At 42.1% G+C, this 12593-nt stretch overlaps 1 protein-coding gene across 1 annotated transcript in view; it reads right to left on the bottom strand.

Annotated features, from left to right (window-relative positions):
- The window catches only part of FANCD2 (FA complementation group D2), a 1182674-nt gene that overhangs the window by 714582 nt on the left and 455499 nt on the right, over nt 1-12593 (bottom strand). The window contains exon 23 of the mRNA XM_069206781.1: nt 1535-1681. Coding sequence (XP_069062882.1) covers nt 1535-1681 — 147 coding nt within the window. The remainder of the gene's footprint in view (nt 1-1534; nt 1682-12593) is intronic.

Below are 12593 nucleotides of genomic sequence, written 5' to 3'. Positions count from 1 at the left end.
ATATTGTCACTAAAATAAATTACCTTTATTTTTAGTAACTCTGAGTATTGTGTTTTCTTATGATATAGTGCTATATGATGTAAGTGGTATAGTAGGAGCTTTGCATATCTCCTAGTTCAGCCTAAGCTTCTCTGCTATAGCTACCTCTATCAGCCTAAGCTGCTAGAACACCTCTATTCTACTAACTGGACCTGGCACAAGGTGTAAGTACCACAAGGTACCCACTATAAGCCAGGCCAGCCTCTTACAGAAACCGAAACTCAATCCTTAAGCATACAAGTTGATCCAAACTCAACAACTGATGGCAGAATAGATTCAAGCATGTGAACTACAACAACCCACGATGCAGACTTTCATTTTTAAGTGAGAGATTCATTTTTCCTCTCATTCTAAACCTGTGGAAATAATACTGCTTATCCTTCAGTTTTCAGGGTGGGGAAGGTAGAAATAAAACAGAAAGGAATAGTTCAAGATCCACTCTAGTGGTCTCCACAACTAGCGAACAAGTTGGCTACTCTATGCTAAGAGGACCCTTTGACTAGTCCACATGCAACTCCATCCTGACTTTCAAAAAACAGTGTAGAGAAGTGTTTAAATTAGTTTGCATTCCTCAAGGGCTTGGTACAAAATAAAGATGCAAGCAATGTTGCAGAAGCATTCAGCTGCCAAACTCCCTGTTTAGTTTCTTTCTAGTAGGATTTTCCAATTGTTGAAGGAAGACTCAATACAAGAGGCTAATATTTGGAACATTATACATAATGATACTCAAATTCATTGTTTGCAAGGAGACTGTAAATCATGTTATTCATAGAGCTGATATTCTGTGACAAATTAGCTGCGCTCGAAGACATTCATCAACTCCTCATGCCTCTCCATTTGTCAGCATCTAGCATAAATTCAAGTTTCCTAATTTCATTGAACTACGTAGGCCAAAAGATTTACTGTTTTCAGTTTCTTCTTTACTGACCCTATTTCTGGAATTGAGGATTCTGATATCCTGTCAGAGAGCAGTCGCCTCACATACACATGCGAACCACTACGGCAATGTACAAGAAGTGTTCCTGAAAGGTGGCAGTGTGTGCTGTCCTGAATAGCTCTGTGACTGAGTTATATATTGGGCCAGGTACAGTCGGACCCTGAGCTACAGATGCCCAACATGGTTGTTCCATGCCACCAAACTGGGCACCATAAGAAAAATAATGCATGGCTCATAGTAATGTAGTGTAATTCTGCAAGTCTGTGGATAATTCACACTTTAGAGCAGCTACAGAAGAGTGAGAGCCATGACCAAGGCAGCAAACCTACAGAGTATATAATTTCTAAAAATAACAAAGAAAAAGGCAGAGCTCACATATGATTTATTTCAGCACTAAGTTCATCTTGTACTACTGAGCATAAACTTTTATGGGAAGGAGAACTTACACAATAATGATAACAGAATGCATTTTCAATTTATCCAGATAAATCAAAGCAATGGTCCCTACAACGGATTTATCACATACCTTATTTAAGCAAACAATAAAAGAACACTCACTTTTGCCCTTTGCCTGCAGACAATTTGCTATCCAGACCTTGAGTGAGGAATTCTTGGGAGAGCAGTGGTAGTAGGTTGATGACAATAACTCCCTGGCTCTCATCAACATCCAAATTAAACACGTCTTTGGGAGGAAATACAAAGTTCCTACAAAAAACAAGACAGCACTAAGGTAAAACACAAGAAAAATCTAATCAGTGTAAAGTGAGGAAATAAGGGAAGTAAATACAAAAAAGTATATATCTGGCTAGTAACTAGTCTAGATCAAAATTGTGTGAAACACATTCTTCACTTCTTCCAAATACATTTTTATATTGTTTTCAATTCTGTCATTAGATTGTGCACTAGAATCAAAAGATTAGAGATTTGCAATTTGACCACTCATCTGTATATTTTGGGGTTGTTAAGATTCTAACAAGCATAACAGTTAATAAGACAGTACAACATTGCAGATCCACCACATTCGAGAAATAACTCACACTGTATAAGAACACTGAAAGTCACAGAAGCTTTCTTGGCTTTAAATAGGAAATGTTTAAGTCCTTAATAGTACAGTCACGCCATTACTGTTCTCACAAGTCCTGTGTAAATCTTCAGTACCTTAGTATGAATGGGAGACTCAAGGTGCAAATAGTGTGATGAAATAGTAAACCTGTACTGTGAATTAAAATTGTAATCTTCAGTTTGTAGACTGAAGACAGCAACAACCTATTTAAAGCCGCTTTCGAACCTGCCTATAATTCATAATGTGTTACATTATGCAAAACAACAAGCTTCAGTAAGTGTTTCTAGTGGATAGTCTATCTTCCCTCAAATTACCTACCTTCTGAACATCACCATGTGTGAGACTGGATTATGAAACTCATCATACCAATAGTGCTACCGCAGGGGTGGGTGAGGCCATGTCCTTCTAGGTGAGTTCCACACTGTCTCCAGTCATAATGACATAGGGCTTTACGAGGAACCACCTGATGTGCAGCAATCAGTTCTTTAGGTTTTTCCACTCATAAGAGGAATAACATAAGACCATGAAGCGATGAAGATGAAAAAAAGAGCAGTATCCTGACCACCTAATCAATTAATAATTACAGTGAAAACGTACTGAAATAAAGCTACAAACCAATTGCTCACAGTGGGGAAGAAGACCGGAGGAAACTGCATGGAAACATATTTGGAGAGGGATTACTGAAAGTAACTTTTTTTAAAGAGATTTCTCACATTTTTAATGAGTATTCGAAGAATAATAACCTTTGAGAAGGGCCTGAAGATAGTAACACACAAAAAAAAAAAAATCACACAACACTGATCTGTCAAAATACCCTATACTCCACTCCTGAGTATCTGAGTGGAGAAGTGTGGCACAATGATTAGAGCGGCAGACCCTGATGCAGAGATCTGGCCTGGGACCAGGGTTCAATTCCCACCTCGGCGGGTCTTGGGCTCAATTCCCTTGGACCAGATAATTCTCGCCTCAGTGCCTAATCTAATTAACACACCCCACTTTGTAACTCTAGGCAATAGCTTGCTTAATCTCCACAACGGCACTCACAGCGCTTGGATGCCTGTCTTCACCCTGGGGCTGTCCAGGAGTGGGTACCGCACAGGGAAAAGCCAGGAGGGGTTCCGCAGCGGTATGCGTACAGCGCCTTGAGACCCTAACGGGTGAGTAGTGCGCTATACAATTGCGAAGTTTCCAGTTTTACCATAGAATACCTTAATACAAAATTCAGCACGAAAGCATACACATGAACAGCTTTACCCTTTTTTGGCCTTGCAAAACTAACAGATGATCTAAACAATTGTCTTTGGTCCTAACCATAAAAAAGCTAAAGGATTTCTAGGGTCCAACCAATGCAATCTCCTCTCCTCATTACAAAGGCGAGGAGGGAGAAAGAAAACGAGCAGTTATAAACTGAGCCATGTGAAAAATAGAGATCACTTTGGCTAGAAAAAACAACCAGCATTGTGAAACTACTGATAAAGGTTAGTGTTTGCAGACTGTTGATGCAAAAACATTTTTTTTTTTAAAGTAAACAATCTCAAACAGCTATGGGTAGACTCAAACCACAATGTCATTAGAAGCATCAAAAGTAAATTCAGATCCTACGGTGGAACCGGAAAGACAGCAGGCAAGAGCAAACAGGGGCAGCCTTTCAAGAAAAGTACTACTTACACAAGATGGTCATATCGGTGGTCAGAAATGCAGACTGTTCATTTCATTACATTCATCCTTTATGTTCACAGGGATCGAACAATTATAAAAAGTTACTAGACCTGCAGGTCAAGTAACTTAAATAATCTACTCGACCTAGCTGTAATGCACTTACCCATAAACGGGTCTCAAATTGTGTGATCCTAGGCAAATAGTTTACAGTCTTGTATTGAATCCTATTTTGTTTTAATGGGATAAAAGGAGTTGGCTTAGCCTTTGGCTTGCAGACTCGTGCCCCCGTAACTTAGTGGCTTTTAACCTACTTAGCCTGCCGTCTTAGACCATTTATTTAATTAATTCTTCTAAGATGGCTGTCTTGTTTATAGTTAGGCCCTTTTGCTTAGAGTTATGTTATCAGTGTCACCGCACTAAGGTGTCAACTCATGAGACAAAGACAAACAAACTGTAGGTGCTCACATTAGAAATTACTGTCCCAAGTATGTGGTGTTATCTATTGTTTTGGAACAACCTATGTCAGGGGTCCAAGTATATCTGTATAAATACATCACACTTTAGACAGATAATCAGAGGGATTCTGACCGGATACCATCGCTGCTATCGATGCTGCACGTCGCCTTGACGCTGACCCGGACTTCGTGTTCTTCCGAAGTCTGAGCTTGAGACCTCATTTCAAGGTAACCAGGGTTGGAGGCCCCTTCCAGGGGCATGGCATTGGCAGATTAGGTTTAACATACCCAGCTCTCCTCTAGGTAGAAGGTTAGGCCTATCACAATAGGGTACGAGGACATATGATATACTTTATGTCTTTCCATGCTAACGCAAGATGGTGTGGGGTCTTCATAATCATGACTCTCGTCTTTACAATTCTATTTCTTGAACTGTTCATTATCCTAATCATTGCAGCCCATGCGACTTACCATATTGTATTAAATAAAAACTATTGAAACATTGCTGCATCTTCGTCATTGCCTGTGTTTGGTTGAGACATGATATATCTGTGAGAAAGGGGTAATCTCTGGTTAACCACGATAATCCCTGAGATGTCATACTTCTGAGTCCATGCCTAATGGCTGCCACAAATCACCTTTAAATGTTTGGGTTTTTGGTGAGGTACTGCTAGTGAGCCGGAGGGGTTGGGATTACAGTTGTGACTTGTTGTAGGATGGGCATAGCCGCCTACAAACATAAGTACTGTTCATCCTTGAACCAGCAGACTTGCCCAGAGCAAGAGTCCAAACTAAGACAGCCTATCGCCTTTTTCTTAGTTCTTACATATGACTGCACCTTCAAATATGTAAGCTCAGCATTTCTGCAGTACGAAAAAACCTCTTGTTTAATTAAGCAGACTACCGTTTGCTGCATGCATCACAACAATCTAGCCCACATACCCATGAGGTCTAGCCCACATAATCTAAGACTTCTTTTAGTTTACCTACAACATTGCCATCAGGGCAGGAGTGTTTCTCAGTTTGTTTAAACACTCGATTTTAATAAATATATTACTAAACCATGAAGTGGTAACATATTGTCACCGACACACAGTAATTTTCCAAGAAATATGCAAAAACCTCTCCACTAACATGCAGCTTTACTGATAAAACTATATAGTGTATTAACAATCTGTGAAAATTGGGTTTCAGAAAACATATCATTTGCACAACAACATGTAAAGTATTCTGGTTTGTTTTCATCCTATTAAAATATTTTTTCATCACACAGGAATATAAAAAAGGGCTTTCACAACTACTGAAATATTTTTTTTTAATGTTTGCACAGCTGACTTAGTCATTTAAATGTTGTGTGTTAGGAAAAAACTGATACCCTATATCCTTTTCTTTTACATTCTAAGCAGCAGTTCACACAATTCACCTTAGAAAGTCCTGGAACTCTGGAAAGTCAGAAGGAAAATTAACTGTAAGAAAAACTGACTTTTGACCTCTGACTGTGAACACAGAACAGGGATCTTTTATTGCCCATCCACTTTCCAACTGAACACTACACCTTTTCAGTGTCGACTCACCAGAAGGGAAGAGTAAGTATTAAAAATAGCTCAACCTTGTCAAATAAGACTCGCCAATGCGAGTGGTCGAGTGGATTTTTCGAGCTCTGGTTCAGGATACCCCCTGAGTAATGTGCAACAAGAAAAACAAAATTTAACAGGGACCAACGCTATAGAGCTTCTTAAGAAAAAAGCCTGGTCTACACTGCCCTACTGCTCATAACATGCATTGCAACTGTGCTTCTATGATCACCTGATGAATTGTCAGTTCACCAATCGAAGGTAGAGAGAACTTTAGCATCACACAAATCACCCTCTGCTCCAATAAACAAGCTGCTATGCAACATCTGTTCTGCAGCAGAACAAAACTCTATATTTTGTTGTCCAAGTGGTCTCCCCAACTGAGGGAAGACACACTGCCATCACACTCAATTGAGTAGGCGCTAGACCACACTTTAGAAAGGGAGCCAATAACCAATGGGAAGGTTATGTGTCATAGCAGATTACATATCAACTCTTCGTAATGCCCCTCCAAGGTTTTGAAGACACAGGAGCTCAGAAAGGGCATGAATGCCCCTCTCTAATGAGGAATCAGAAGTAAGTTGGAGACGAACAGGCCAACTGTCTGAGAACCTTAAATTACAAGTCCAGTGGATCATCAGTTTTCTGACAGCAATGTCCCCGCTAACTCCGTCATAAGAAAACTACTCCAACAGCTCCGCAGACTAGGGTCTACTGGAATAAGAGAATCAGACCACCGACCCTATTGACAGAAGACAACCTGATGTATTCTCTTCTTCTGCCCATCATCACCAGGTAAAACCTGGCTGTCACAACCAGAAAAAAACAACCAGAAAAAGAATTGCTGCCCCGTCCCCGGGGAAAAAAAAAAGTCACAGGGTGTGGCAGCCTTTTTTTGTTTTTCAGAAACAAACATCTACTTCTGAAGTTTGTTTCTGTAAATCAAAAGGTTTGGTGCACTGCTGCATACAAGGCAACAGTCACAAACCAAGCTTTCAGTGCCTTCACAGATGCCACACAGAAAGTATTGCAAGGCTGGCAGTAATCTCTTAATTTAGGGGGCACCAGTCTGACCAGGGTGGTGGAAGAGATGACTTCTACCACCCAGACAGACAGAGTACCACCCGTAGGGGTCTAAATCAGCCCCAAAGTGAGAATGTGCCAGGTGTTCTGGTTCTAGTGAAAGGCTCTCTGGAGGTCTATGCTCAAATATGCAGCAAAGATTGGAAGACAACTGAAGAACAGCAATTTGGCAATCTTGATTGAAATCTCAGATGGATTTAAAGGTCTGCTGTCTGAACCTGATTAACAAAAGGCAACTGTGGTGAGCTGGTCAGACAATCACCAGGATACAGGAAGAGATCAACCTTGACCAAACAAGATGCACAGAAATCATGGCAGGACCTAAGTAAACACTTGATATGCCAATGATAAACTGGTAGGATTCTGACTCCTCAACAAACCTTTTTTTTGCCATATTTTGCAATACGTTTATTGCAGATTTTGTTTTTCAAAAATATATTTTTTAGCTTTTTGTTTATTAATTTGCATTGGGTAGATAAAACAGCTTAGAATAACAAAGCAATAGAAAAAAATATTGCCATGAACAAACCCCAGGAATCCCCAGGACAATGCCTTGCATTACAGCACAACACAGAATTCAGCGTTGCTATAAACAATGAACCAGAGATTGACATTAATAATCAAAGACGGCTACATCACCACGGACCAACCACCTCAAACGTGGAGGGTAAATACAATACTAGACATATCAGTCACATATCCCACATTAATGTCCACCTGTTAGCAAGCAGAACATCCTTATCAGTACTGTCAGCCTGGGTGACCACCAGGAGCAAGCGTGCCTTTCCAGAGGAGACAGTTACGCAGCAGATCCAAAATGTCTTTCGGCCTGCTCATAGGCGGAATAAAAAGATAATACATGTCCAGCTGTTCTTGACAATATGTTAAGTCATGCAACCACTCTGTCATCACAGGCATATTGGCCCTCCCTCAATGGCAAGCCACCCATCTCTTTGCCAACAGTAGGGCAATGGACACATATCGGAGCTCTTCTTGCACTATATTTAAAGTGTAACCCAGTAGAGCCAGCCTAGGCAAAGGTGAAAGTACCACATCAATCACTTGAGATAGAGCTTGAAATATTTGGGACCAATAAATAGCTATAGTGGGGTACATTGGATGCAATCTGACTCAGAGATGCCACAACGGGCACATCTGGATTTTGAGATAGTCCCCACGCACATAATTGGAGCAGAGTGCAGTATACTTGGTGTAGAAACTTAGAATGCAAACGGCCATTAGAGGTAAGATCCCTAACCTATGCACAGCAGAAGGCCCATTCCTTGGGGGCAATTTTTGTCTCTCAAATCCCCCCTCCCAGGCGTCCCTTATCTCTAGCGTGATATGCAGGGCCGTAGCCTGTATTGTTGTATACAAGCGAGTAACCAGATGTTGACATGATCCCATAGCTAGCAGAACTGTCAAAGCCTGACACTCAGGGGGTGCGCAGGGAAATACGGAATACTGTTCTTTAAATTTCGCTCGAATCTGGAGATAAAGAAACCAATCCCTCGCAGTGGCATCCACTCGGTCCGACACATCCTAGGCCAGTAGAAACTCCCCATTTGGGAATAAATCTTCCATGGTTTTCACACCCAACAATGCTAGTCTAGACCGAATTCTCTTAGCCAGAGGGGAAAATGTGTGAGGGCCCGATAGATGTATAACCCCTACTTCCCATACTGTTTACGTTAGACCCTACCATCCCAGCTGCATGTTCGCCAAAGTGAGAACTTTATCACGTTTTATGCCTCGCTCCTGTCCTATAGGTGCAATGAGCGGTCAGGAATGCAACATCATTCTCGATAGATGTGTGCCATGAAGGGTGGAGGTTGTAGCCAATAATATGTACATTGTGTTTGTGCGCAGGGATAGGTACAACTCGAAGTCGAGTGCTGCCAGACTGCCCTGTTTATTTGGCAAAGTAAGAATTTCCCATCTGCTGCGCGTCTGTTTAGCAGTCAATGTGAACATAATCATTACGGATTTAATATTATTAAAGAATTGTCTGGTCAGGGGGATCACAGTATGTTATTGAATAAGTTGAGAAGGTTCGGGAGGAGAACCATTTTTGTCTGGGCAATTCTACCACACAGGGATGGGAGAGTCTGATCCAGTTCTCCATCTGCTCCTTCATTTTTCATACAGTAATGCCATAATTTTCGGGAATTAAATTCCCCCTGGTCCTGGCTCACCTAATTCCGAGTTACTCAAGGGATTAACTACACCTTGGGATAGGACAGTCAAGCTGTTGTTCTTTCATGGCAACAGTTAGAGAGAAGATAGCAGTTTTATTCCAATTTATTGCTATCCCAGACGACTCCAAAAGAAACCTTAGGTAATGCCTGTGAGATTTCAGGATTGGAATGTGAAAATGCATGCCCTCCAAGTCTAGTCACATCATCTAATCTTGATGTAAACAGCTTGAACCAACTGTAATAGAGTAAGCATGTTGTACTTCTGTTTCTGCAACAAAGTCAGCATCTTTGAGCCCAAAAGGGCTTCTTGGAAGCAGAAAGAGGGCATGAATAGCGTCACAACACCCTCTCTACAACCGGAACCACCTCTATCACTCCACAGAGGAGGAGAAAAATAACCTCCTTCACCAAGATGAGGTTGTCAAAGGGTAGCAAAGTTTTTAGGTAACTAATGAATGATTTAAAGTGATAGCTCTCCAGTTGTTTTGCAAAGACAGCTGTGAAGACCATAAGGAAAACTAATGTTGTGTTGCCTTCTGCTACGGTCTTCCCTTCCCCTGCCATGCTGAAAAACACCTTGGGGTTCTGAGGCTTTTGGGGATCTGGACAAGCTGTGATATTTGCCTCTGCCTGGAGGACTGGACCCTGGAATAGCCACAATACTTATGCTACTGCTGGAGAAACTGCTAAGCCAGTGAGCCCTGAATCAAACACCCAAGCCCTTGCTTTTTCTGGATTACCACACTTGTGCACATGGAGACGACAACTGTATTTGTAGTAATCAGCCCAAACATGACAATTTGTTTTGCAGAGCCTTAACTGTCCCTTTGCTCCTTCGTGAATCTCGGGTCTACAATGGATATGTCATCACAAAAGCTATTTAGGTTCAACTTCAATGCCCTAGTTGCAGTTCCTCATGCATTTTTTCACACCTTGAGAGGGAGAGATGAGGCCAACAATATTGACAGAAATATTATGCAGTGTACCAAACTCTATACTGAGACATTGTATCTAAGAACACTCACCATAACGGGGCGGTGATCAAGATCAACCTGCAGGTAGACATACTAACCACCTGAAATATTCTTAATAAAGGAAAGTAATTTGCTCTTCTTATATATACTTCTACCTGCAGATTCTTCAGCTCTTGAATCAATACCTAAACATTGGTCCCCATATGGTAGGTTTGATGAGGTGGTCACACCAACAAGTCATGACGCATAGATCTGGCAAAAATGGTCATCCCTACAGACTTCAGAATTGAAATAGTAATGTCTGCTAGTGGTGTGGACTGAAGCTCTTGACAGTGTTCCACAATTGTCCAATATGGGCACAAACCTGGACAAATCTGAAATGGGAGCTTTCGTAGAATGGGCTCCACAGCCTTCAGTGGGGTCGTTTTGGAGATGTGCATAACAGATCTTAATGTATAGTACAATCCATGTGGAAAGAGTTTTTTTCTAGACAGTCTTGTCCTCCTTGAAACCAACATAATCAACAAACAGCTGATTGCCCTCCAATATTCCCAGACGCTACCCATGTAAACAGCTGAGAACTCCGACGGGATACAAACAGTGAAGCATGTCTTCCTCCTTGGTGGTATGTGGAAGTGGATAATAGGAGGACAAAGTGATCGACTGAACCTCATGGAACGGAGTACAACCTTTGGAAGGAACAAAACCTTGCCAGGCAAGAGAAAAATCGACATATCTCACAGATGTGCCCTTAAAAACAAAACTCAAAATGGCACCAACCTTCATAATAGACAGATTTTGTGCCGGGGCAATGCACTGATAAAATGACATCCACCATCTCTGCAGATAAATCAAATGAACCCAAGCTGCCCCACTCAATAACTAGGCATGAAGGTGGAGGCTCTGGATGTTTGGGTGTAGCACCTGCCCCTCTTACTGAAAGAGGTCATACAGGAACAACAGGACAAAAAAAGAAACCTAACAGACCCATGTACAATACTCTCCGCAGCTGGTCTGGTGTATTCAGAATCATCTGCCTTTGGCCATGGCTCAATTTCCTCCAAACCCCAGCAATCAAGTTGGATAGGAGGAAATGTTTTGAAGGGAAAGTCCCATTTTGGACGAAAAGCACCACCCAGAGATCCCTATATATGAAAATTTGAGGGCACAAACCAACTGGCAATGAGCATTCTCCTGGGTGAAAAGAAATATTGGACCTGTGCCCCAAAGGGTGAAGATGGACTGAACCACTTCAGGATGGAAACAACACTTGTCATCGGCGACATATCACTAATTAAGGTAGTCGGTCCTCACATCTGTAAGCCTCCTAGCTGAACGACTACCAAACCGATCTTGTACACTTGACTCCCTTCCCACAGCATCAGTTCTTCTTAACAGAGACAGCATGAGTTCACCCTGCCCTGTCTGTTGATGAAACACATTGGCGTCATGCTCTCCCTGAACTGAACAACGGCAGAGGGATGGCAAGAACACTTTCTATATCAGAAAGATTGCCAGAAGCTCAAAAAGGTTGATATGACATCTCCATCATTGGAGACCACAGACTCCTAATCTCCACAACCTGCAGAAGTGCATTCACCCTAAAATGGAGGCATCTGACACCATATTGGGCAGAAGGGTCATCCACCAAAGAAATTCGCCAACACTGACCACCAGCAAAGATAATTTGCACCCTTCAGGGAAATCCCAAAACTATCTGGAAGTATACCTCCCAAGCTGACCCACTGGAAACAGGCACCACTGAGGGAGAGCACACATGTGCCATTGGGCAGGGGTGGTCAACAAGATGCAGGAAGCTAAGAGGCCCAATACGCAAAGGATTGTCAGGATGAAGAGTCCCCCACCCTCTACTGAAACATAGGGATCAAAACTCGAATCCCCTGGGGAGTGAGAATACTATGAGACCAACACTGTTCCAATGATGAGGAGGCATTTTACTGCTTCCAGGTGCAATATGTGCAACATGATTGAAAACCCCAAGCTGAACAGAAGAGAAACCATGGCCCTCAGGTTGTCTGACTCCAGGTGTGGCGATTTAGCCTTCAGCGGCCAATTGGCAAAGTATGGGTGTATCAGTCATTTGAAGATGCACCACAACCACTGCCAACAGCTTGGTCATGTCAGCCATCATGAGTACAAGACATTAGCAGAAGTAAAATGCCTTTCCGATCTTTTTCTCTACACACAACCTCTACTGCCCCTTTGATTAGAAGGGCCAAGACTTCCTGCTGGAAAATGAAAGTGTGTTTGTCTGAAAGAACAGAGAGTACCAGGATTCTGGTTGAACTCCTGGAAAGGGAGAACATATAGCTTCTTGATGATCTACAGGACCCACAGGTCTTTGGTAATGGTTGGTCCTGATCCTAGATTGTGCTATTCTCTCTTCCACTCAAAGGCTGCATGTGCTCCCTCAAGGGTGATTTACAGCAGCTTTGTGGGTAGTGCAGGAAAAAAGGAAGCGAAAGAGGCGTGGTGCTGGGTCAGTCGACCCTTGGATCTAACCATGTCCTACCGTAGAAATAGTTTCAGCTGATTTTAGACTTGCTGAAGTGACTGAAGCTGGCAAAATAGCATGCTTTGAAATTTACCC

Source organism: Pleurodeles waltl, chromosome 9 (assembly GCF_031143425.1).
Source record: "Pleurodeles waltl isolate 20211129_DDA chromosome 9, aPleWal1.hap1.20221129, whole genome shotgun sequence".
Taxonomy (NCBI): Eukaryota; Metazoa; Chordata; class Amphibia; order Caudata; family Salamandridae; genus Pleurodeles; species Pleurodeles waltl.
The sequence above is the reverse complement of the archived record's forward strand: the minus strand, read 5'-3'. Positions and strand labels throughout refer to the sequence as shown.